Below are 27,563 nucleotides of genomic sequence, written 5' to 3' on the forward strand. Positions count from 1 at the left end.
GACTTCAGCTTCCAGACTTGGGGGCTGAAGTTCACTCACGTTAAAGCAGGGGTGGGATGCTGGGGGTTTGCAGGGGTTTAGGAGAAACTCTAGCTAAGATTCTGTGCAGTTCGGAGAACCCCCAAATCCTACTCCTGGCTGGCCTTGCCCACCCTGCCCCTCCCCTCCCAGGAGTCCCCATGTGGCCCGTTTTGGATGCAAGTGAGTGCAGGGCACGTGCGGAGGCTCGAAGAGGGCAAAAAACGGACCTACCGGAAATTCGGGAAGGCCAGAGGCTCGAGGGAAACCTCCAGAGCCTAGGGAGGGCAAAAAGCCCTCCCCACTGTGGTGCAGGAGGTTGACTAGGCCATGCCCACCATGGCGACGCCCACCCAGAAACTGGGCAGAGAACCCCTTGCTAAAATTTTTGAAGCCCACCCCTGGAGAAAGCCTCCAAGGAGAGTAACACTGAGTTAAAGCATTGAGGTTTTGTGTTTGTGTGGGTGTCGAAGGGAAGGAACCATAGGATGACCAGAAATGGCTTTGGAAATCTTCTAGTCAACTCACTGTCAGGATGGAAATCGTTAGACCATTCCAAAACAAATGAGTGTCCGATCTTTGCTTGGAAACCTTGGAAAGATGGGGCACTCGTGACTCCAGGGGTGGGCTGCCCCCTTCCCCCTCCCCCCCATTTAATGGCTTTCACAATCAGGAAATGCAACTTTATTTCAAGCTTGGGCATTTCTCTTTAAAAACTTCCATCCAGTGGTACTTGGGCACTACAGAGAATAATATCCATCTCCCCTTCTCTTTGTCTTCTCTTTTTTAGGGTGAACAGTCAGTTTGAGCAAGTTATACTACTGTTGTTGCATCATGTGGTTGCCATTTTCAACCATTTCCCCCAGTGGCTTCTAACAAAGTCAATGGGGGAAATCTGGATTTACTAAAATGACTGCTTGTTCATTTTTCCAACAGTCGTGGCAAAACAGGTCATAAAATCGGGCACAGCTCATATAACAGCCTTGCTTAGTAGCAGGAATTCTGGTGTCAATTGTAGTCGTACATCAAGGACTACCTGTAAGGCCTGTCTGAGACCTTTAAGGTGGCCCACTTCTAAAAGAAATTAAGTATTGAGTTTGAAGAGGAGTTTGTTTTCTTGGAATAAATTTGAGACTGGGTGAAAAGAAATCTATGCTGACTTGTAAGAGCTTTATAGCTCTCTTTGGATAAGCGTTTGTTAATAGGTTATCAGCTTGATGAGCTGTGGTGCCGATCGCTTGATGTGTGTTAATCGGAACTTTAATTCTGTTAAATTACAGGGTGACATTCTGCTAAAATCTTAATGATGCACTGAAATTAGATTGCGTTCCCAGGCATGTGACGACCAGGTGTTTTACATAGCAGATAAAGTGATGGCTTGGGTAACCATGGTTTGCGGAATAAGCCACCTGTGACTGATTTTCACCCTGCATTAAGATAGAAACCGCAGTTTGCAAACTACATTGGCACCCCCGTGAGAATCCAATAAAACGATTGCTTTGTTTTGGCTTCACCGATTGTGCAAACCAGCTATGGTGGGCTGTGCAAACCAGCTATGGTGGGGGACAAACTCTAACATAACATGCACCTAAGCCTGCTAACCACCATTAAACAAACCTACCAATTCACCAACAGAGGAGAACCAATTTTTCTCTGCCAAGCAAGTTCACCGGCTGCCTTTTCTCCAGCCTACCTTACAAGACGGGTGTTGGGGAAAAAAATAGGAGGCAGGAGGGCTCCATGGGCCGCCTTGTCCTCCTGCAGGCTCTGAATCGATCAAAAATACATTTATTTTCTATTATTTTCAATTTGATTTGGAAAAAAGACTTGTAACAGCCCGCATTGTCCCGCTTCCAGGCTACGTCCGGCTTCTTCTCCAGGCGCGGAGTCGGGGGACCGGGCTGGGGCGGGCGAGTGGGAGGCGCTCGGAGGCGGGACGGGGGAGTCTCGCCCGCAAAGGGACAGAGAGCGCGGGGTTGCCACAGGCTGTTGTGGGCGAAGTGGTTCGCGTGGCCAGCGAGGAGCCGGGAATCCTTGGCCAGGCGCACAGGGGTTGCGTCCGAGGCGTGGATTAACTGCGGGGGAGAAATCCGTCCAGACCTCCTCGGCGTGGAAGTAAGTGGGGGACCCGGGGGGGGGGGCGGCGACCAGAGGACTTGGGTTCCCCGAGCGCAAATGCCAGAGTCGGGGAGAGGGGCAGGCAGCCCTCTCGCCTCCCCACTTTTCAAGCCGACAGAGCGCCTTGGATGGGAAGGAAAAGAAGGGAAGCAACTTGGCAAGAAGTTACCAAGAAGTTGGTAAGAGGTTGGTAAGAAGTTACCAAGAAGTTGGGAAGAAGATACCAAGAAGTTGGGAAGAAGATACCAAGAAGTTGGGAAGAAGTTGGGAAGATACCAAAAAGTTGGGAAGAAGTTGGGAAGAAGTTACCAAGAAGTTGGGAAGAGTTACCAAGAAGTTGGGAAGCGCCCCAAAAGGAGATCAAGTGGGACGTGGAGGACCCCGAAGTTGTGAAATGCAGGCTGGTAGTGAGGGCTTTTCGGAGCTTTGGAAGGAGGGGGGAGAGACTTTCCCGGCCCTGGGGACCCTCCCCTGCCAGTATCCTTGGGGAAGGGGCGACTGGGGTAAGTGATCCCCGGGAGTTCTCGGTGCCCTCTTAAAGGAGGGAAAGGGGGGGAGAGCTCTGGGAGCCCATAGGGGAAAACTTTTGGGGCGGAGGCTTTTGAAGTTCAACCGGGTAAGGAGGGGTGGGGGTGGGGGGCGTGGAGTCGTTCCTCCTAGCCTGCGTCGGACGGTCATTTCACAGCTTCGGAGCACAACTCCAAACTTCCTTTGACAAAGCGGCTGCCTCTTTAAACCAGCGTGGGCCGGGTACGAGCGAGCGAGCGATCGAGCGAGACTGCCCTTGCCAGAAAAGGCTCGCCCGGTCGAACTTCTGCCTGCCTTTAATCACGCGGCTGGGAGAGGTGGAAAAGTTTGGGAGCTGCGTAGAGGAAGATCCGCGGACGTGGAGGGGAGGTTTGTGGGAAAGCCGCTGGCCGCTGAAATGTCCCGGTTGGACTTCCAAAACAAGAAGAGGCTTCTTCTGGCAGATGAGGAGTATCATTCCCCAGGCGATGCATTCCGCACTTGGCCAGGGGGGGTCATTCGAGGCAAGGCCGAGCTAGGGCTTCTCATATGATGTGGCATAAAAATAAAAATAAAGGCCACAGAGCAACTTTATGGAAGTTTGTCTTTCCGAGGGTGCTGCAGATCAGTGGTGAAATCCAATTTTTTTTTTTTACTACCGGCTCTGTGGGCGTGGCTTGGTGGGCGTGGCTCTGTAGGCGTGGCAGGGGAAGGATTCTGCAAAATCCCCATTCCCTCCCCACTCCTGGGGGAAGGATATTGCAAAGTCTCCATTCCCACCCCACTCTGGGGCCAGCCATAGGTAGTATTTGCTGGTTCTCTGAACTACTCAAAATTTCCGCTACGGGTTCTCCGGAACCTGTCAGAACCTGCTGGATTTCACCCCTGGTGTAGATATCCTGTAGCTTGGCCATTTTTGCAGGGGAGTTTAGGGGAGATTTCCACTCTTGAGGCTATAACTCCAAAGGACCCATGATTTCTCCAGGTACTGTACCTAGGCAAGCACGCCGTATCCCATTTGCTTTTGGATATAGAGGGCAACAGTTCATTTAGTGACCGTCCAAAGTTACCACGGCACTGAAAAAAGTGACTTACGGTCATTTTTCTCAGTCACGACCTTTTGCAGCATCCCCATACTCATGAATAAGTAATCAAAATCCTGATGCTTGGCAGCTGGTTCGTGTTTGTGACGGTGGCAGTGTTCCTGGGGGTGGTAATGGGGTGGCACGCAATCTCCTTTTGTGACCTCCTGACAAGCAAAGTCCATGGGGAAGCCAGATTCACTTAACAAGATTAACAGAGTTGGAAGGGACCCTGTAGGTCATCTAGTCCAACCCACCTCCTGCCCAAGCAGGAGACCCTACACCATTTCTGGCAGATGGCAGTCCAGTCTCTTCTTGAAAGCTTCCAGGGATGAAGCTGTCACAACTTCCGAAGGCAACTTCTGTTCCATTCATTGATTGCTCTCGCTGTCAGAAAATTTCTCCTTATTTCCAGGTTGAATCTCTCCTTGATCAGCTTCCATCCATTATTCCTTGTCTGGCCTTCAGGTGCCTTGGAAAATAGCTTGACTCCTTCCTCTCTGTGGCAGCCTCTCAAATATTGGAAGACTGCTCTCATGTCTTCCCTGGTCTTGCTCTTCACTAGACTAGCCATGCCCAGTTCACATAATTGTTCTTCATATGTTTTGTCTCCAGTCCCCTAATCATCCTGGTTGCTCTTCTCTGCATTCTTTCTAGAGTCTCAACATCTTTTTTTATAGTGTGGTGACCAAAACTGGATGCAGTACTCTAGGTGTGGTCTTACTAAGGCAGTGTTTCTCAACCTTGGTAGCTTGAAGATGGGTGGACTTCAACTCCCAGAATCCCCCAGCCAGCAGTGCTGGCTGGGGGATTCTGGGAGTTGAAGTCCACCCATCTTCAAGCTTCCAAGGTTGAGAAACACTGTACTAAGGCTTTATAGAGTGGTATTAGTACCTCACTAGACCTTGATCTGCTGAACTTCATTGTTAACATTTCTTTGCAGATTGGAGACCGGGTCTGGCTGCCTGGTTGCCATGAGCAATGCAGTTGTTACGGCCCCTCTGACTTCCGCTGCATTGCTGCCAGTTGTAATCCTGGACAGAGATGTGCTGTGAAAGATGGGAAATTAGGCTGTCACTCTCTGTGACACTCTCCCTGCACAGTGAAAGGGGACCCTCATTACTTCACTTTTGATGGGTTGGTGGCACATTTCCAAGGCACCTGTGCCAACGGAGGCAAGAAAGGTCATAAAATGCGGCAAAACTCACTTAACAAATGTCTCACTTAATGGGAATTTGGGGCTCCGTTGTGGTCGTAAGTCGAGGACTGCCTGTATTTCTCTCTTACCCTGCTTGGGAAACAGATACAGCTGATCTGCTGATGGCGAAGGAGAGATAGGCCATCATTGACGAACCTCTTTACTTAATGGAGGTGTCTGAAGAAGAAAAGGGGTGAAGTTTGTCATGGGGGCATAAAGGATCCCGTTGAGAAAATGGGTGGGTTCCGTAGAAAATTGCTTGGTGATTTCCAACTATCAGCAATGGTCCCTCTGCAGAGCTGGAGTGTGGTAGTTTGAGAAATCTCATCAGGAACCTTCAACAAAGGAGTTGCTGAGAAAAAAAAACCCCAAATTCTGTGCAGCCAAAAGGTGGATTTGTACAGTGCATCAAAGTCTCATTTGCTTAACCCGTGATTTATTGAATAAGCCACCAATGTCTGGATGAACATAGTGCCGCTTTACAAAACCCTAGTAAGACCACACCGGGAATAAGGCAACCAATTTTGATCACCCCACTACAAAAAAGATGTTGAGACTTTGGAAAAAGTTCAGAGAAGAGCAACTAAGATAATCAAAGGCCTGGAGACTAAACCATATGAAAAACGGCTGCAGGTTTTGCGTCTCGCTAGCCTAAAGAAAAGAAGAATTAGGGATGACATGATAGCAGTGTTCCAGTATTTGAGGGGCTGCCAGAAAGAAGAGGGGGTCAAATTATTCTCCAAACCACCAGAAGGCAGGACAAGAAACAATGGTTGGAAACTGATCAAGGAGAGAAGCAACCTGGAATTAAGGAAAAAACTTCCTAATAGTAAGGACAATTAACCAATGGAACAGAAATCATGGGTGCCCCATCACTGGAGGCTTTTAAGAAGAGGCTGGACAGTCACTTGTCTGAAATTGTATGGGTTCTCTTGCTTGAGCAGCAGGCTGGACTAGAAGACCTCCAAGGTCCCTTCCAGCTCTATTCTATTCATTCATATTGAGCTAAACTGCATAAACCAAGGCTTGCAAACCACTCTTACAAAAAAAAAAAAAAAAAAACTCTGGTTAGCTTGTCTAAATAAAACTGTTTCTTGAAATCGTGCAGAATAAGAGACTGAGAAAAATGTGTTGCGTTTGTGATCTCACTGTGCAGGTTGAATAAAATGGTTTCCAGTCCCATTTTACAAGCGGAGAAATTGAAACAGGGAGATGCAATTTTGCTTGAAAGCACTGAATGCACAAAAAATCTCTTAAGCAGGTTCGATAAAAACAGATGCCTGCAATGCAAATTTTTGATTGTTTAGTGGAGGACTGCCTGGATGGTGAGAATCTTTTCCATGCCTCTCCTCATTTATTAAAGCACCTTTCTGCTAATTTTGGGAATACCTTCCTGGAGAGAGGCACTCTGGACGCTAACTTGATTCGATTCTAGTTAATGAAACGGCTCGTATTGGCTTCAATCTGTTGGCTTCATCAGATGCCAGCTTTTTAGCTTGCGTTTAGATGGGAATAGCAGGGTTGCAGTTAGTTTGGAAAATCAATATACGTGTGTGTATACATATATATATATTCTTCTGGAAAAAGGCTTTGGCAAACCACTTCTGTAAATTTACCAAGGAAGCCATCAGGTCCATGCCTGGCATTAAGATATTTCAATTTTTTTTAAAAAAAAATCCCCAAAATGTGGGTTTGAAATGGCGTGAGATTCTGCAGTGCTGTTGACACTCTGGATCCTGAATGCGCTTGCTTGTTCTAAACTTTCTACATGCCTGGATTGGCCCCAGCTACTGTTTCTCCCGTTGCCAAAAACTTTTTCCCCTGTGAAGGACCTCTGTGAAAGGGTGGATAAGAAAGAGGTTAAAGTCCTGTCCTCTAACTGGCCATGTATCTACTCTGTTGCTATGTATCTCCTCTAGGAGGGCTTGTACTGAACCCCGGCGTCACTTGGGGGCTGCATGCCACAGGGACTGAGAAGGGGGAGTATTTATAACTCCAACATCTTGCCAGGTTAGATATATTTAGACAGCATGCTGGCCAATAAGAGATCAGATGCAGTGAGGCTCTAGAGCAAGGTTTCTAACTACTGTTTGCTTCCTTCAGAGCTTTCCTTACCGCGTCTTTCCATTCCAGTAACTCCGTTATGGCGAACCTATGGCACACGTGCCAGAGGTAGCATGCAGAGCCCTCTCTGTGGGTACACATGTTGTCGCCAGCTGCTCTTCTGGTTTCTGGTGTGCCAGCCAGCTGCTCTTTGTGGGCGCCGGAGCACAGCCTGAAAACGGCCTGAAAAACAGCCAAAAACATGCGCGCACAGGCCAGCTGATTTTTGGGTTTCTGGTGCTCCGGTGTGCGCACATGCACACACATGCATGCACGTTCCAGTTTGGGCACTTGGTGCCGAAAAGGTTCGCCACAGGGGTGGGTTCTACTTACCTTTACTACCGATTCGCAACAGGATCGTGCTCGCGCATGCACAGATCGCCTATGACGACATCCAGGGTGATGGGCGGAGCCTCCTGCCGGTTTACTACCGGTTCTTGCGAACCGGTCTGAACCAGAGGCAATGCACCACTGGTTCGCCATCGCTGTAAGAACTCATGAAAAAATAAAGTAAGGACCACGGGCCAACAAAGAGAGAAAATCCATTCCTTGTCCTCAAAGTTATTTGACTCTTTGGGTCAAGTCTTTAAGAAAAAGCTCAGTTCAGCTTGGAAGCTAAGCAGAGTCGAAGCTTACCGTAGTTAGGGTTTGAATGAGAGGCTGCCAGGCAATTAAAGTGTTGTTGGCTAGACTGGGAAGTTCAAAGGAGTCCTGGAAGAAGGCAACAGGCAAACGCCTTTTCAACTTATTGCCAAGGAAACTGCATGGATGCGTCCGTGAAATTGCCGAGAGACGAGCTTGACTCGAAGGAGGCTATAACTAGCATTAAAAACAATAAGTTAGCACCGCTTTGGTTTTCAGGGAAGACTTTTGGGGCCCTGAACTGTTCTTGGAAATTTAGTGGTAGAAGTTGGCTTTCCATTTTTTTAAAAAAATAGGTCAGGGAAGTCAAGGGAAGCCGGGCACCAGCCTTGTGATCTCAAGCCTTCCATCTTGGCCATCCTCCTAGCACCCGAAGTAGATCTGCATCCCTCAGCTTTTCTGCACTGTTTTCTATTCTGCACTCGATTGTTTGTTTTGCAAAATGCTTATACGTTTCTACCTTCCTGGGAATTCCTTCTTAACACAGTAGAACAACAGAATAACAACCGAATTGGAAGGGTCTTCTAGTTGAACCCCCCTGCTCAAGCAGGAAACCATTTCAGACAAATGGTTGTTCAGTCTCTTCTGAAAAACCTCCAGTGTTGAAGCACCCACAAGTCATTCCACGGATTAATTGTTCTGTCAAGAAATTCCTCCTTAGTTTTAGGTTGCTTCTCTCCTTGATTAGTTTCCATCCATTGCTTCTTGTCCTGCCCTCAGGTGCTTTGGAGAAGAGCTTGACTCCCTCTTCTTTGTGGCAGCCCCTGAGATATTGGAACACTGCTATCATGTCTCCCCTTGTCCTTCTTTTCATTAAACTAGACATACCCAGTTCCCGCAACCGTTCTTTGTATGTTTTAGCCTCCAGCCCCCAAATCATCTTTGTTGCTCTTCTCTGCACTCTTTCTAGAGTCTCCACATCTTCCTCCATGCCTTCTCGTTAACAAAGTTTGCTTATGCATGAGCTTTTCTGACCTCACTGGAAGGGAAGCCCAGATCTAACCATGCTTTCGTACATATTTCTTCTCTCGTTTTTTTTTTCTTTGTTGTCTCTCCCACCCACTGCTGAATGTGGATTGCAAGCTCCTTCCATGTATGTCCTTCTCTTAAGTTGGCAAAGACTCATGTGTGTTGATGGTTTTATAGACAAAGGGACATCCTTCCTTTCCACTCTCCTTCCTTCCTTCCTTCCTTCCTTCCTTCCTTCCTTCCTTCCTTCCTTCCTTCCCACTCTCCTTCCTTCCTTCCTTCCCACTCTCTTTCCCTCCCTCCCTTCTTCCTTCCCTCCCTCCTTCCTACTCTGTTTCCTTCCTTCCTTTCTTCTCTTTCCTTCCTTCCTTCCCACTCTCCTTCCTTCCTTCCTTCCTTCCCACTCTCTTTCCCTCCCTCCCTCCCTCCCTCCCTCCTTCCTTCCTTCCTTCCTTCCTTCCTTCCTTCCTTCCTTCCTTCCTTCCTTTCCACTCCCTTGCCTTTCCTTTTCAGATATCTATCGAGTGACCCCAAATGTGACCTCCAGGCTAGTTAAAAACATGCCGTATCTCGCAGAGAGTAATTTCCAAGGCTGCGTTATTGAGGTGGGTGGTGGTTGCATACATCAGCCCATCCCAATTCCTTCCCCCCCATTGCTTCCTTCCCCTTATTGCCTGTGTGTAGTTTGTTTGTTTTGTCCTTCACATGTTCTGCTAGCAGGCCTTGCTCTGTCCCCCTCCCATATCTGTCCCAAAGCCAAGGCAGACAAATTTAGCTCTTCTGATCTCTCTCGGTCTCTCTCTCTCTCTCTCTCTGTGCCACAAGCCAGTGCCTTGCCTTTCCCCGGAGTTCCTACAAGCTGTTGATTCCGTTCCTCCGAAATATCCAAGAGAGTCCTGGTGTGAGGCAGGCATCAAAGGGTAGGTACATAGGGCCCTGCAGGGTGGGGAGCCAAATATTTTGGGGGCCTGAATTTGGGGGAAACGACACAATAGCACCTCCGGCATCACTGTTGGGACAGGACTGTGCCTAGGAAGGTGAGTCAGGGCGCCTGTGTCAAAAAATAGCCAGATTGCACAGCTGTTGCAGCTGAATTGGCAGCCTGGGAAAGGAACACGAAGAAGGACAGAAACGGATTACTTGCTCATATTGTAGATCTCCTAGATGTGATAAGAGAGTTGAATTAATCTATAACAACCAAAAATCAGGAGGACTTTGGTAGCACCTTTCAGACGAACCAATTTTATTCACAAGTATAGGCTTTGGTGAATCACAGCTGACTTTATCAAGTTGACTTTATGAATAACTTTAGTGCTACCAGACCCCCACTGATATTTTATAGATCTAATAATTTACAGTAGATCATTAAGAGTTTCTGAAGTGCCAGTTGTTCTAACCCCGTGATGGCGAACCTCTGGCACGTGTGCCAGAGGTGGCACGCAGTGCCCTCTCTGATGGCATGTGAGCCGTCACCCCAGTTTAGCTCCCCTGTGTATGCATCCCGCCAGCCAGCTGATCTTCGAGTCTCTGCCGTACAAGCGTGGGCACAGGGCATGTACAGGGGGGCCACGTGTGAATGTGCAAGGAGGTGGGGCACATGCGGGGGTGGGGTGCATGCAGGGAGCCATGCGCAGATGCGTGGGGGCGCATGATGGGGCCCGCATGCGCATTGCACTTTGGGCACTCGGTCTGGAAAAGGTTAGCCATCACTGTTCTGTTTAGGTTAGAGAGACAAATAGGTTTGATTCACATATTGTGCCAAGGATGGGTGCAGTTCCCTTGGTTTGGGGGTTAGCTACTGTGCCCACCCAGCCAATAGTGATTTAATTAAGAAGCTATGATTAAATAAAGGACAGTGAGAGAATGTAATCCTAATCCAGGCTGAAAGAAAGTAGCTTTCACTATTTCTGTAGAACATGATGCTGGTAGAACTCGATGCTTGAATCCAAGTGATGGATAAATGGAGAAGAGGCTGGTTCAAGTCCCAATTTGGCCGAGGATTCATTGTCTTCTTGATCTGAGCCAAGAGTATCAAGTCCAGATACCTGTGAGACATAAATGCCAAGACTTTGAAATTGATGGTGACTACACATTTTGTTGCTTTCCATGGGTTTTAGTTTAGAATTTGAGATTTGTTGTCTTAGCCCTGCCTCCTTTGTGGTACACCAAAAATTATTTTAATCAGTGATGTCCAATGGGTTGTGTGCAGACAACTATTCACCACCAACTGCGATGTTTTGCAGAGTCCCCAGCAACAAGAGGAAAGAAAATGAGCTCAGGTGAGGACTTGATCAATATTGTCCTGTGGTGGATCACCATGGCAAGCTGGAGAAGGTTTTAGTCTGGCTAATGGGAGAAGTAACCTTGCTGGACAGGATCTCCCTTTCTTCTGCAGCCAACAGGGGCAGGTTTCAAAACCTGTCGCTACCAGTTCGCTCGTGGGCTCTTGCGCGCTTGCGTGACACTTCTGCACATGTGCAGAAGCATCCGGGCAGGTGGGCAGAGCCTCCTGCCACCGCCGCTACCGGTTTGCCCGATCTGGAGTGAACCGGTAACAACCTACCACTGGCAGCCAAGCCACCCAGGAAATGGACTTCTTATTGGGATTGAGGTGTCCTTGTTGAGCGAAAGGGAAGCTGAGTCAGAGAATGGTAGGAACAAACAAGGATTAAGAAACAATAGGAAGACACACACAAACACACATACCATGCCAATTTGATGTCAACGACTATAAACCCAACAGCAAATAAGAAATCTGCTCTCAGCCAGTTTTCCTCCTCCTGTCCTGCAATGAAGGCAGATAAATTTGTTAAGCGTGGATCTCAATATGTCTGGATGGGCCCAGTTTTGATAAATTTCAGGAAGCTTCAATCACATGCTGATTCTTTCCCAATTTTGGAGGAAAGTCTCCCTCTGCATCTTTCTCTTTCTCACACACCCAAGTGCATATGCAATCTTCAAACATAGCAGCTGAGCAACCTATGGCACTTGCTGCAACATGATATGGTAAAGCCCAGGGGTGAAATGTAAAATTTGTTACTACCGGTTCTGTGGGTGTGGCTTGTTGGTGGTGGTGGTAATGTGACTGGGTGGGTGTGGCCAACTTTTTTTTTTTAAACTTTTCAAAGCATTTTTTCTAATGCTTTGAAAAGCCTCTGCCGATCAGGCAACTCAGCTGGGATCGTCAGAGACTTTTCAAAGCATTTTTTTTACCACCTCTTTGGCCAAGAGGTTGCAGAAAAAAATGCTTTGAAAAGCCTCTGACGATCCCAGCTGAGCTGTGTGATCATCAGAGGCTTTTTTTTTTACTTTTAAAAGCATTTTTTCGTCGGAAAAGGTTGTAGAAAAAATGCTTTTAAAAGTAAAAACAAAAAGCCTCTGATGATTGCACAGCTCAGCTGGGCATGGGGGCGGGAGGCGGGCACAGGGATTTTTGCTACCGGTTCTCTGAACCACCCGCCACCATCGCTACCAGATCGGGCGATCCAGTCCGAACCGGGAGCATTTCACCCCTGTAATGGCCCCCAAGGAAGATGGCTTAAGAGAAAGATAGGCTTTAAAAGGTAGAGCTTAAACCGGTTCAAGCAGACTAAAGTCTATTGATGCTGTATGTTGCTTTCAGTTTCACACAGAGCATAAGTGGGGAACCACAATGGGCCAGAGCAGGGGTGAAATCTACTTGCCTTCCCAACCGGTTCAAAAGTGCATGCGTGCATCACATGCGCGCCTGGACCCTCTGTGCATGCGCAAACCCTTCTGCATATGCACAGAGGGTAAAAAACAGGTTACTTCCTACCTAAAACCAGGAAGTCTTGGTAGTACAGTGGTCTAAAGCACCCTGTTATTAAGACCAGCTGCCTGCAATTACTGCAGGTTCGAATCTCGCCAGGCTCAAGGTTGACTCAGCCTTCCATCCTTTCTAAGGTAGGTAAATTGAGGATCCAGTTGTGGGGGCAATAAGCTGACTTTGTATAAATATACAAAAGGATGAAGGCTATTGCTTAGCGCATTGTAAGCCACCCTGAGTCTCCGGAGAAGGGCGGCATATAAATCAAATTAAAAAAAAAAAAAAGTAACGACAACCGGGCAGGTGGGTGAAGCCTTGCACCGCCATCGCTACCGGTTCTCCGAACCACCGGCCGCCATTGCTACTGGTTCGGCTGAACCTGTCCCAACCAGGAGCATTTCACCCCTGGGCCAGAGGTATCGTTTTGCTAGTGCTTACATGCACTCTTCACACTAATGTGCTTTGATTGGTGTTGTGGAGCATGTTATACAAGTTTGCTCATTGTGGCTTATTTAGAGCCAACCCAGTTTTTCCAGAGCAGCAATCACCCCAGCCTTTGAGTGATAAACTGATGGGTGATGTGTCGTATCCATGCCAGAAATGAGTAGGTGAGACCAAGATGAACCTTTGAATTGATTTGATGTACATCAACACTCCATTAGAATTAATAGACACCACGAGTTTAATTATTTCTCCTTTCTATGGCCTTAGAAAAAAAACCTTTAAGAACATGCAGAATATTTTGCAAACACCAATGTTTGATTTTTACTCAACGGACCAGGATTATGTATCTTATCAGCCTATCAATATCAGCCTATCGAGATGAGGTGGACCGGTTCCTTTCGTGGTGTGGAGACAATAACTTGGTCCTTAACACCAATAAGACCAAGGAGCTTATAGTGGACTATAGAAGGAATAGATCAGACATCCGGGTGCCGTCAGCTAAACAATGTCGACTGGCGGCCCCCAGGGGGAGGGCCTTCTCTGTGGGGGCACCCACTATCTGGAACGAGCTCCCCCCAGAGAAACAGAGGATTCCGGATCTACGCACTTTCCGCCGTGCTCTTAAGATTCTCCTATTCCAGCAAGCCGGCCTGGCCTAATTTTCTCCCCTGTTTTAAGATTCTTTTAAATCGAAATTTTAATCTGTTTTAAATTATTGGTTTTTTTTAATTGTCTTGGGCTAAATTATTTAATCTGGCTTTAATTATGTCTTTTAACTTTTGTATGTATGTATTTTATTTTGTGCCTGTTCACCGCCCTGAGTCCTTCGGGAGTAGAGCGGTATATAAATCTAATAAAACAAACAAACAAACAGACAAACAAACAAACAAACATCCAGCCCTTGCTTATCAATGGAGACCAAGTGGAGCAAACGGCCAGTTTTAAATTTCTGGGCGTTATCATAAAAGAGGACCTGACCTGGGGCGCTCACATTGCAGCCCTGGTCAAAAGGGCCCAGCAGAGATTATACTACCTGAGATTTCTCAGGAAACAACAACTGAATGAAAAACTGCTGGTGACCTCCTACCACTGCACCATAGAGAGTATTTTAATTTACTGCACCTGTGTATGGTTTGCCAATTGCACAGTGGCAGATAGGACAGCGCTCCAAAGGGTTAATGTCATTGCCCAGAGGATCACTGGTTGCCCCCTCCCCTCTTTGGAAGAGCTTTATATCCCCCACTGCCTTAAGAAAGTTCAAAACATTCTTAAAGATCCATCTCATCCTGGGCACCCTTTATTTTTTTTAACTATTACCATCTGGCAGACGGTACAGGGCAATAAAAACAAAGACAAATAGGCTGAAAAACAGCTTCTATCCCAGAGCAGTAACTATAATGAATTCTATTGAATAGTGCAATATTATTGCACTATTAATGCAATATCAGGGGTCTTCAATTCAATTGTATAGAATGTGAAGGATGTGTGTTTTTTGTTTTATTTTTTACGTATAATGTACACTGAAGATGGCATTTAATTTCCTTGTACGAGGTGCAACGACAGTAAAGTAAACTAACGAATGAACGAAATTATGTTTAAAATGATTCTTAAACTCTTCAGGCATGTTTTTGTGGTCCAGCTAGAAGTTAGCAACTCATGCTGGATTTGTGTCCTGGTAAAACCTTCCCATTTCTTCCCATTTCACGATGGGAGAAGAGAAGTGAACTGAATTCCAAGGAAAAGCAGAATGTTGTATTTCTTTTTCCATCCAGTTTTGGAAGGAAAATATTATCTAACTCGGAGCAGGAGGCCCAGAGCTCTGAAGACGTAAGACGCCTGCTTTTTTTGTTGCACAGGGAAATATTAAGCCTGTTTTCTGTTTGTGGTGAAAAAACTTTCAGGCCACAAGTGAGCCAAAGGACGGGGAGTGTTTCCATTTCCTTTCCTGTTGATTAGCAATAGAAGCCAAGCCTGTTAGTCAAAAGGATGTTTACTGGGGAAAAAACCTGGCTCGGAGAGTGATACGGAATTGGGATAGGAAAAAAGGGGAAGGGAGGCTTTGCATACCTGAACCCATAAACCCTCCTTGTTTTACTCTGAAGAAGATACGTACAGGTGGTCCTCAATTTACAACCTTTTGTTTAGTGACCTCAATTTACAACCTTGAAGTTACAATGGCACTGAAAAAAAGTGATTTATCACCATTTTTTATACTTCAAATTCAAAAATCCAAACCTTTATTATCAGTGTACAAGATGTGTACAATGAGATTGGCTGAGCCTCCCTTCGTGCATCCCCCCCACCAACCCAATACAACTAGCAGTGAAAGACAGTAAAAGAAAAGAAAAAATCCCTGACTCAGTGAATCTTTCTAACAAACACACAATCCTACTGCAACATGTGAACTTATTGCACATCGCGCCAGCCCTGCAAGGCAATCATACTATATTGTTGTAAACATGGGTGGGCTTCAGATTGGGTTTGCTGACGCGTTGCTGGGTGGGCATGGCCATCGTGGGTGTGGCGTAGTCAGCCGCCTGCACCATGGCGGGGGGATTTTTTCCCTTCCCCAGGCTCCAGAGGCTTTCCTCGAGCCTCTGGGAGGGTGAAAACTGCTTCCCCCGGGCTCCGAAGGCCCTCCAGAGGCCAGAAACAGGCCCGTTTCCGGACTTCCAGAACCTCTGGTAGGCCTGTTTTTTGCCCTTCCAGAACTTCCACGCGGCCCCTGCGCTTACCTGGAATGATGAACGGGCCGCGTGGAGACTCCGGGGAGGGGAGGGATGGGAAGGGGCAGAATGGGCATGGTTTTTGCATTTGAGGGTTCACCGAACTCCGGTGATCCTTAGCTAGAGGATCGCCCGAACCCCCAGGAGCCCACCCCTGGTTGTAAAGTTATTTTCCATTCAGAACAGGGGTGGGTTCTACTTACCTTCACTACAGGTTCGCAACGGGATCACTGATGACGACATCCAGGGCGGTGGGAAGGGCCTCCCACCGGTTTTACTACCGGTTCTTGCGAACCGGTCCAAACCGGGGGCAACCCACCACTGATTCAGAAGCCTGACAGCTCGCAAATAAAATTGTTCTTCAGCCTATTTGTGCAGCAGCCTATGCTTCTACATCTCCTTCCCGACGGCAGGAGAATAAAGAAGGGCTGACCAGGGTGTGAGTCGTCCCTGAGGATTTTCCTCACTCTTCTAAGGCAGTGAGCCCTAGAGATGTCGTCTAGCGGTATCAGGGGACAGTCCACAATATTTTGTGTTGTGCTCACCACTCTCTGTAATGTCTTTCTATCCATGGCTGTCAAGCCGGCATACCACACCGTAATGCACTGAATGATCCTTGCGGCATCCCCATGGTCAAAAGGATCAACATTCGGACACTCTGCAACTGAGTCATATTTATGATGGTTGCAGTGTCCTGGGATCAGCTGATCACCTTTTGTGACCTTCCTATAAACAAAGTCGATGGGGGAAGCCAGATTCACTTAACAACTGTGGCGAGAAAGGTCGTAAAATGGGGCAAATTCCCATAACAAATGTTTCGCTTAGCAACGGAAATGTTGGGCTCATTGATGATTGTTAAGACAAGGACTATCTCTATATCTTCCAGCAAAATAGATTTACCATCACATTTTAAAAACTAATTATTGTTTTTTTTTTTGTTGTTATTATTCTGTGCCTTTTGATTGGGAATCTGCAGGCTTTGGAGAGATACCTAATGCGTTATTTTTTCTGTTGGTTTTGAACATTTTAATGAAGCCACCCGAACAATGAAAGCAATGGATTTTTATGCAGTACAGGTAGTCCTTAACTTACAACAGAAAATCCAGAAGTCTTGGAATAGCTTTCAGAGACTAATGCAGATAAAAATATCAGGGATTTTCAATTACTGCGGTAATTGACAACTTTAATATGTACTTTGTTCATTGAGTCTGTGATGAACATTTTTAAGTTAGAGCGTAGAAAATTCACTAGAGGGCCAAATTAAATATGTAAAGTTCATTAATCACCGTTCAATGTTACGTCGTTGAAAAAAAGTGACTTATGACCATTTTTCATGTTTACGACCATTGCAGCATCCCCATGGTCATGTGATCAAAATGCAGATGCTTGGCAATGGACTCATACTTATGACGGTTGCAGTGTCTCAGGGTCATGTGATCCCCTTTTACGACCTTCTATCAAGGAAAGACAAATAGGGAAGCCAGATTCACTTAACAAATGTTTTCCTAGCCTAACAAGGGCAGTGATTCATTTAACAATTGTGGCCAGTAAGGCAGGGGTGAAATTCAAAATTTTTCCCTACCGGTTCTGTAGGCGTGGCTTGGTGGGCGTGGTGTGGCTTGGTGGGCGTGGCAAGGAAATGCAAAATCTCCATTCCCACCCCACTCCTGGGGGAAAGATATTGCAAAATCCCCATTCCCACCCCACTCTGGGACCAGCCAGAGGTGGTATTTGCCGGTTCTCCGAACTACTCAAAATTTCCACTACCGGTTCTGCAGAACCTGTCGGAACATGCTGAATTTCACCCCTGCAGTAAGGTCATAAAATGGGGGCAAAACTCACTTAACAAATGTCTCGCTTAGCAACCGAAATGTTGGACTTGGTTGTGGGCCTAAGTCAAGGACTAGCTGTCACGAGTAAGAAATACTGAGGTTTCTGTTTTCTTTTTCCAGTTTGAGGTCTCAGCTTTAAGGTCAAAAAGTGCGGATCTCAAAGGGCAGGAGCTCACATACTCTGTGGGAAAAGCTTATTTATATTCATATTTTTAGATGAATATAAAATATATATTTGCTGGTACATGAACTTTTTTTTAAAAAAAAAAAAGCCTGAGAAACAAAATTGATTCTTTCCTTTTAAAAATTTCTTTCTTTCTCTTTTTCTTCGCTGGGAACTCAGATTTGTAGGGGAAAGATTTAGTTCAGAGCCCAAACATAGTATTCCCGCTGACGGGGTTGTCATTGGGCTGGCATGGCCTCCCGCTGGAAATGCGACGTTGCAACTCCAGTTGTCCCCTGACCACCAGGGTCAGAAAAGTATTTTGTTGTGGTTGTGGGTCACAGAGAGAATACGTTGCAACTTTTGTTTTGTTTTTTTGCAAATCCCCTTTTGTTTTTCCCATAAAAGCACCCTAGACCATACGATGCCTGGGGTACTTGCCAGCTCAGCTTGTGTGTGAAGTTGGGCTGCTTTTGATTTCAACAATGCTGATCACACACACACACACACACACACACACACACACACACACACTCCTCCCCATATGTCCTGACTAAGCATGGTCTGTAGGCATTTGCAATCTGGAAATTGCCTAGTGGGCAACAGCTGGCAGAAGGGAAGCTGGTTGCCACATCCCTGAACACTGTGGAGACAGGTTATCGTCTGCAAACATTGCTGAAAGTGCGCTGCAAACAGTTCACCGCCATAGCAACTGGCCTTTGTCCTCCCTTCGAAGGCCAGCTGGGTCATTTCAGAATGTGAAATTGTGGGCCCAGCACCAGCTGTTCCAAGCTTGCTTTGCTCTCCTCCCCGCTCTGTTTCCTTTCCACCTGGCTGTTCTGGTCTCTCCTCCTCCCCCCCCACCTCCTCCTTCCATGCAGAATGCTTTCCTCTCCAGCTGTTCCAGCGGCCCCACCTTCTGCCCTATCTTGTCCACCTCTTCTTCAAAAATACATTGCGATGGGGTAGATATGCCGTTATAGCACTAGCACGTGCCCTTAAGACTTTATTGTTTCAACAGGCTGGGCTGGCTTAAATAGCGAAATTTAATGGGTGTTTTAGTTTTTTAATATAAGGGTCAAATTATTTAATATGTTTTAAACTGTTTTTAAACTTTATGGATATATGTATTTTACTGTGGCTGTGCACCGCCCTGAATCCCTCGGGAGAAGGGCGGTATAAAAATTTAAATAATAAAATAAATAAATAAATAAATTTATTTATTTATTTATTTATTTATTGCGATTTATATGCCGCCTTTCTCCCTAGGGACTCAAGGCGGCTTACAAAATGACAGCTTCAATACAAATCACAATACAATACCAAATTAAAATCAGTAACCCAATTAAAAACGATTTAAAATTATACCAGTGTACCCCCAAACGGATCAGTTTAATTGGCGGAAGAGCCACGTCTTCAGCTCGCGACAGAAGGAAAGAAGGTCGGGGGCTGTCCTGAGCTCAGTGGGCAATCCATTCCAGAGGGTCGGGGCTCCCACAGAGAACGCCCTCCCCCTGGGGGTCGTCAGCCGACATTGTTTAGCCGACGGCACCCTGAGGAGGCACATAATAATAATAATAATAATAATAATAATAATAATAATAATAGCACTTAGACTTATATACTGCTTTACATGCTTTACAGCCCTCTCTAAGCGGTTTACGGAGTCGGCCTCTTGCTCCCAACAATCTAGGTCCTTATTTTACCCACCTCGGAAGGATGGAAGGATGAGTCAACCTTGAGCCGGTCAGGATCGAACTGCTGGCAGTGGGCAGAGTTAGCTTGCAGTAATCCATTCTAACCACTGCACACTATGGAAAGAAAGAAGGAAGGAAGCCAGGAAAGAAGGAGGGGGAGGAAGGGAGGGAGAGAGGGAGGAAGGAAGGAAGGAAGGAAGGAAGGAAGGAAGGAAGGAAGGAAGGAAGGAAGGAAGGCTAAATGAAGAGTGGTAGTGCTCCTGAAAAGGTCCATCACAACAGGAACATTTGGTGGGAGAATTAGGGGTCGAAAAGAAAGGTTTGCAACTTGGTTTTTAGAAAAGAATGCTTCATGTGACATATCTTTTGTCCAGTGGTGAAATCCAAATTTTTTTACTACCAGTTCTGTGTGTGTGGCTTGGTGCACATGGTGTGGCTTGGTGGGTGTGGCAGGGAAAGGATACTGCAAAATCCACATTCCCATCCCGCTCTGGGGGGCAGCCAGAGGTGGTATTTGCCGGTTCTCCAAACTGCTCAAAATTTCCGCTACCAGTTCTCCGGAACCTGTCAGAATCTGCTGGATTTCACCCCTTCTTTTGTCCCCTTATTGTAGGCGTGGGTGAGATCTGAGGAACAGCTCCCAGATGTCTTAGCCAAATATGATCAGATGGGAACTGTAGTTCAGCAACATCTGGTTTTCCACCCAGCTGTAAGGACGGAGCAATTTGCTATCTCCGAATGGGGAAATGGGGAACCCACCATTTCCTAGAAAGCGAAAGCAAAACCACAGAATATGGATTGAGTGTTTCACTGTCGGGTTATATGCTTCCAATCAACTCAACAGCTTTGTTCCATCCAGGAACCTGATTGTCCTTTTTCTATTTTTTTATCTCCTCTCATCTTGTAGACATGTGGCTCCTCCTTCCTATCTGTGGGATCTTCATAGCAAACTCAGCGGCAGGTAAGGTCAAGTCTGGACTTCGAGGACTTACGACAGAAAGTAAGAACTCTGCCCTTCGGAAACACACATCTACACACAAACAAGCCCATCTCACTGTATCCTGCTTAGCGCAAAAAACATTGAGATATAAAATTGCCATAATCTGAGTCCCAGACTGGCTGGTTTTTTTTCTAAATCCACCTTCTACAACTTCATACAGATAGTCCTCGACTTACGACAGTTCACTTAGTGACCGTTCGAAGGTACAACGGCGCTGAAAAAAAGTGAGTTGTGACTATTTTTCACACTTATGACCATTGTAGCATCCCCATGGTCACATGATTTACATTTGGATAGCAGTAGCACTTAGACTTATCTACCGCTTCACAGAGCTTTACAGAACCTCTCTAAGCAGTTTAAAGAGTTAGTTTTATTGTCCCCAACAATCTGGGTCCTCATTTTTCCGACCTCAGAAGGATGGAAGGCTGAGTCAACTTTGAGCCTGGTGAGAATCGAACTGCCGAACTGCAGGCAGCCGGCAGGCAGTTTTCAAGCTCACCACGGATGCTTGACAATGGACTCACATTTATGACGGTTTGCAATGTCCAGGGATGGGCATGTGATCCCCTTTTGTGACAAGGAAGCCCTCTGGAACGAGCTCCCCCCGGAGATACGGAGGATTCTGGATTTACGTACTTTCTGCCGGGCCCTCAAGACTTTTTTATTTCAACAAACCGGGCTGGCCTAACTTCTCCAATTGCTTAATTTTAATTTGAATTTTAAAAGGGGTATTTTAACTGTTGGGCCAAAATTGTTTAATATGTTTTTTTTAAACTGTTCTTAAATTTTTGTACTCTATGTGTTTACCTTTGGCTGTTCACCGCCCTGAGTCCTTCGGGAGAAGGGCGGTATATAAATTTAAATAAATAAATAAATAAATAAAATCAACGGGGAAGCCAGGTTCACTTAACAACCGTGTTACTGATTTAACAACTGCAGTGATTCACTTAACAACTATGGCAAGAAAAGTCGTAAAGTAGGGCAAAGGTCACTTAATAAATTTCTTACTTAATAAATTGACTTAATGTTAGTGTACAAGAGGTCATGAAATGGAATAGACATGGCAACAGGTCAGCCAATGGGGACTGTTTGGTCACCCATATGGCTCGGAGCCTGGGCATGTCTTAGGTTCACTGATCTGTATATATATATATATATATATATATATATATATATATATATATATATATATATATATATATATATATATATATATAGAGAGAGAGAGAGAGAGAGAGAGAGAGAGAGAGAGAGAGAGAGAGAGTGCTCCTCTGTATTAAATATCTTTTGTGATTATTGATTCTGTACTTCTGGATTCTGAATTCTGGTTCTGGCTTCTGCTGCATGGTATTGCATATAAAGAAGATTATAAATAAATCCTGCTGAATTGTTTACTTGTGTGCTGGTTGAAATTACTGCAAACTCTAACACTTTAGCAATTTTGGGCTCAATTGTGGTTGTAAGATGAGGACTACCTATGCTTTCTGGAGATTAAGATACAAAAGATGCGCTATACCAAAGCTTGTTAGCTATTCCCCACTCCAAGGGATGCATATTACCAGTAGTGGGTTTCAATTTCGTTTGCTCGCAGGCGCGTGGGCGTGCGCACGCAGGCGGGCACACAACACTTCTGCACATGCGCAGAGACCTCCGAGCGGATGGGTGGAGCTTCCCGCCACCGTCGCTACCAGTTCACCACATCCGGGGTGAACCATTAGCAAACCACCGCTGCATATTACGGTATATTTTGAAAGTTAGTTCTAGTCAATACCCATTGCCTGTTCTGCTGTGCTATTAAAGTGTTGGGTGTCCATTTCTCCGCTCCAGTACAACTCAAGGTGACACAAACATGATGCCTTGTGACACCGTGAGAGAAACCCTGACCTTTTGAACTGGAATCCAGACATCAGAGGCAGATATGGAAGTCCCGTGGCTTGTGTTGCAAAACAGAGTGATTCCCCCAGCCACCCATGGGCCTTCCGGCCCCTTATTCATAGATAACCTATCTGGCTGAGGTTTTGAGAATTGAAATTCAAAAACTCTTGTAGAACATTGATCTGATCTTTAAGGGAAGCCAGGAAGCCATATATATATATATAAAGTGTTTACAAAGACACCTGGTCTACCCCAATATGTGGGAGGGGGCATTCTGCTCCCTTTTGCCTTTCAGCTCCAATCCAGGAGCCCTCAAGCAGTCGCATTCACGACAAACTGTTTTATACCAAATTTATATTTCTCTGATAAAGAAATAAAGGGAGACTAGTATAGATCTATTTCAAGCTTTTTAGCTTTCATCAGCTAGCCATACCCTTACTTGGATTTGAACTTGGGCTTTCTGCATGTTAGGCAGTTGAATTAACCTTCTGAGCCACAAGTTCTCCTCCCTTCATCAGCTATATACATATATATATATCTATTCCTATGAGTCAATTTAACCTTAGATCCTGAAAAATCTTGCCCACATTTGGGGTTAGGATTATTTATTGCCTGTATAATATTAATGATGGTGAAAGAGTTGGTGACATTGAAAGTGAGTCTCTGACGCTCCATCGAGACATGATGGTTGTAATTTTGAAAGTTCAGTTGTATTTTGTTCACTATAATAAAGTGAACAAAATACACAGACTGAATGGGCAGGATTACACATCATGCTAAGCCATGGTTTTTTTAGGTTATAATTACGATACATTATAGAGTTCACAGCATGTCCTGGTCCAGTGATGGCAAACCTTTTAGGCACTGAGTGCCCAAAATGTATGCATGCACCCAAACTGCGTGGGCACATATGTGTGCGCGCCCCATGCATGCGCAGCAGAGACCTGAAGACCAGCTGGCTGGTGGGAGATCTGCATGCATGCGTGGCAGAGACCCGAAATAGAGCTGGGGCGACGGTGTGTGTGCCCACTGAGAGGGCTCTGTGTGCCACCTCTGGCATGCATGCCATAGATTCAGCACCACTGTCCTAGTCAGTGTATTCAACTTTGTCAACTTTTAGAGGGAATGGAATAGCAATAGCAATTATATACCGCTTCATAGTGCTTTTACAGCTCTCTCTAAACGGTTTACAGAATCAGTATATTGACCTCAACAATCTGGGTCGGAATGGAATAGGAATAGGAATAGGAATAGGAATAGGAATAGGAATAGGAATAGGAATAGGAATAATAGAAATAAAAATAAAAATAGAAATAGAAATAGAAATAGAAATAATAGAAATAGAATAGAAAAACAGAGTTGGAAGGGACCTTGGAGGTCTTCTAGTCCAACCCCCTGCCTAGGCAGGAAACCCTATACCCGTAATGGCGAACTTATGGCACGCGTGCCAGAGGTGGCACGCAGAGCCCTCTCTGTGGACATGCGCACCGTTGCCCACGGCTCTTCTGGTTTCTAGAAAACCAGGCTGTTTTCCAGGGCCATTTTGGGGCCATTTTCTGGGTTCTTTTCCAGGCTGTTTTTAGGCATTTTCCGGCCTGTTTTTAGGCAGTTTTTTGGCCATTTTCAGGCCATTTTCGTCCAGAAAAATGCCTGGAAAATGGCCCGAAAAATGCCCAGAAAACAGGTCATTTTCCTGGATATTTTTAGGCTGCTTTTTGGGTGTTTTCAGGCCATTTTTGGGCCATTTTCTGGGCCAAAAACAGCCCTGAAAATAAGGTTGCCAGGTGTCCACTATTTGAGCGGACAGTCCGCTTTTTTCACATTATGTTCACTATTTTTTTTCACAAAATAGTGGACTTTTTTTTTATTCAAAAGCTTTATGATTGTATATTTTTTAATATTTCTCAACGTTGTAGTGAAATTAAAGAATTATTCCTTAAACCCAAAGAATTGATCAAAGCTGCGCAGTCAAATAAAAAATACAGCAAAGTAAAATGTAATTTAATATTTTACATATTATTATAATATATTTGATGTTTTGAATTTTAAGTAAAGTTTTGAAGTGATTATTTTAATACGTGTTAAAATGTTTGTAAGAAAATATATAATTTAATTGTAATTTTTTTTTATTTTTTTACTACTTACCACCCCCCCCCCCCGCTATTTTTTGGAAGCAGACCTAGCAACCCTACCTGAAAATGGCCCCAAAACGCCTAAAAAACAGGCATGCTTTCACCAGCCAGCTGGTCTCTGGGTTTCCAGTGCCGGCGTGCGCACATGCACACACATGCACACATGTTCCAGTTTGGGCATCCGATGCCGAAAAGGTTCGCCATCACTGCCCTATACCATTTCAGATTATCTAATCTCTTCTTAAAAACTTCCAGTGTTGGAGCATTTACAACTTCTGGAATTTGTAGACTTCAATTCCCAGATGTGTAGACTTCAATTCCCAGGATTCCCTGCTAACATGCTTGTTGCTAAGAACTGAGAAGCACACATTTAGAACCAATGGAAAAGAATATCTGTAGGTCAAGGTTGAATTGCGGAGCCCTCTGTGCTTTCTGGATTTGGTGGTTTGCTTGCAAACGTTTTATTACCCATTAAGGTAACATCTTCAGTTTAGATAGAAGGTGACAAAGTTGGGAAATCCAGTGCTAATCCAACCAAACTCTTACAAATTAGATCAATGAGTTGAATCCAGTCACTTTTTTATTTTATTGTTTAATTTTATTTATATGCCGCCCTTCTCCGGAGACTCAGGGCGGCTTACAATGCGTTAAGCACTGAGCCAAACATGTACATTAAAATGATGCCATGAGTTAAAACCAATTTATCCAGAGTTAGTTGCACCCCAGCTATCATAAAAGGGGCTGAACAGAGCTACATGTCAATAAAACAAGCATGAGATCTCGTTTCAAGTATTTATTTACAGCGGCTGACTTCAGCACTGCTTTTGACTTCCCTTCACTAGAACAGAGGAAGAACTCCATGTGTTCACCAGCCTTCTCTGTTCTCCAGTGGCGAGACATTTGTTTCTGATGAATAAGTCAATGGAACATATGAAAAGGCAACGTACATGAAAGTGGTACCTGTTCTTCAGCTTTGAAACAGTTGAAAAGAAAAACGTCTGAAGAACAGCGATCAGTTGTAAAATAATAAAATATATCAGCCCACAGTATGAGGGGAGAAAAATAGCAATAGCACTTAGACTTATATACCATTTCACAGTGCTTTGCAGCCCTCTCTAAGCAGTTAACAGAGTCAACCTCTTGCCCCCAACAATCTGGGTCCTCATTTTACCAACCTCAGAAGGATAGAAAGCTGAATCAATCTTGAGCCGATCAGAATCGAACTCCTGAACTGCTGGCAGTTGGCAGTCAGCAGAATTAGCCTGCAGTACAATGTAAAAAAGATGTTGAGACTCTAGAAAGAGTGCAGAGAAGAGCAACCAAGATGATTAGGGGACTGGAGGCTCAAACATAGGAACAACGGTTGCAGGAACTGGGTATGTCTAGTTTAATGAAAAGAAGGACTAGGGGAGACATGATAGCAGTCTTCCAATATCTCAAGGGCTGCCACAAAGAAGAAGGAGTCAAACTATTCTCCAAAGCACCTGAGGGCAGGACAAGAAGCAATGGGTGGAAACTAATCAAGGAGAGAAGCAACTTAGAACTAAGGAGAATTTTCCTGACAGTTAGAACAATTAATCAGTGGAACAACTTGCCTCCAGAAGTTGTGAATGCTCCAACACTGGAAGTTTTTAAGAAGATGTTGGATAACCATTTGTCTGAAGTGATGTAGGGTTTCCTGCCTAAGCAGGGGGTTGGACTAGAAGACCTCTGAGGTCCCTTCCAACTCTGTTATTCTATTCTATTCTATTCTATTCTATTCTATTCTATTCTATTCTATTCTATTCTATTCCATTCTAACCACTGCACCACCACAGCTCTTATATACATATAAATATAGACAGAAATGAATAGATCTAAAACATATACAGTAGGCAAGATGAAGCTTTTAAAAATAAATAAGAAATGAATACAGATAGTCCTTGATTTATGACCACAATTGCATGAATAGATGTCCTGGTTTAAATGCTGAGTTCTATACAACGATTTAAAACAGTTTTCCCCAACCTTGGCAACTTTTAAGTTACCGGTAAGTGGACTTCAACTCCCAGAATTTCCCCAGCCACTCAGGATGGCTGGGGAATTCTGGGAGTTGAAGTCCACATAAGGTTGGTTGCCAAGGGTTGGGAAACAACACTGATTTAAGAGGTGAGGCATGCAACATCCACTCTGCCAGATTGGCATTAGGAGAAAATGAAGAACATAATAATCGGGTGGGTTTGTGTAGAAAAAAATGTTTTAGTTCTTATAGTATTTGCTCATGGTGGAAGCCTTAGAGATTAAACATATGTCCTGCTGGGTTTCAAAGGAGCTAAAACAAATAAACTTTTTACTCTTTTTTTTTTCTAATCAAGATTAGAAAAATCAATAATCTTTATTTATTTACTTTTTTTTGCTGTTTATCTTGTCTATTTTTCTAATCTTGATGACAGCTCCCTCGCCTTAACCAGTTGGGGAGCAGAGTTAAGGCTGTCTCTGGGTCTTTCATAATTCACCTCCTGCTCTATGTTCATCTTTCAGAGTCCCTCAAGGATCAGCCTCATGACCCCTTCAAGTATGGTAAGTTAATCATTCCTGAAAGCTTGTCTGGGGCCTTTGGGAGCCAATGCAAATTGCTACAACCGGCAGAGTTAGGAAACAAAGCACAGGAAAAAGAAAAAAAAAAAAAAACAAACAAACCCAAACAACTCAGAAGGATTCCTCTGTTTTTATTTAATTTGGAAACAGGCAGATGATTCTGAGGGCCACAATAATGCTTTAGATTGAAGGATCCCTTTTCTTTGGGCTTTCTTTGAAAAAAACTCCCACCTGGCCTCTGGCTTAAAAGCCGGTATTAGATCTTTGGATGCAAAAGTAAGGAAATGCCTTTGTGTTCCTTTCCCACCCTTCCCTTCTTGCTTTGTGAAGTTAATGGGACAACAACGTAGAGGAAGATCACCTCAAAAATTCAAGGGGTTCTCTGCCCGGTTGCTGGGTGGGTGTGGCCATGGTGGGTGTGGCCTAGTCGGCCTCCTGCACCATGTGGGGGGGTGTTTTTGTCCTCCCCAGGCTCCGGAGGCTTTCCTCGAGCCTCCAGGAGGGCAAAAACAGCCTCCCCGGGCTCCGGAGGCCCTCTGGAGCCCATTTCCGGCCTTCCCGAACTTCCGGTAGGCCCATTTTTCACCCTCCCTGAGCCTCCGTGCGCGCCCTACACTGACCTGCATCCAAAAAGGGCCACGTGGGGACTCCTGGGAGGGGCAGGGCAGGGCCAGCCAGGAGTGGGATTTGGGG

At 45.2% G+C, this 27,563-nt stretch overlaps 1 protein-coding gene across 1 annotated transcript in view; it reads left to right on the top strand.

Annotated features, from left to right (window-relative positions):
• Positions 1-1,983: 1,983 nt before the first annotated feature.
• The window catches only part of FXYD1 (FXYD domain containing ion transport regulator 1), a 36,846-nt gene continuing 11,266 nt past the window's right edge, over positions 1,984-27,563 (top strand). Inside the window, exons 1-4 of the mRNA XM_070949317.1 lie at positions 1,984-2,133; positions 9,467-9,557; positions 20,194-20,247; positions 26,814-26,852. Of these exons, the coding sequence (XP_070805418.1) occupies positions 20,196-20,247; positions 26,814-26,852 (91 nt within the window). The 5' untranslated portion in view covers positions 1,984-2,133; positions 9,467-9,557; positions 20,194-20,195. The remainder of the gene's footprint in view (positions 2,134-9,466; positions 9,558-20,193; positions 20,248-26,813; positions 26,853-27,563) is intronic.

The sequence above is a fragment of the Pituophis catenifer genome, unplaced genomic scaffold (genome assembly GCF_029215685.1).
Source record: "Pituophis catenifer annectens isolate HBS135680 unplaced genomic scaffold, rPitCat1.0.hap2 SCAF_9, whole genome shotgun sequence".
NCBI classification, from domain to species: Eukaryota; Metazoa; Chordata; class Lepidosauria; order Squamata; family Colubridae; genus Pituophis; species Pituophis catenifer.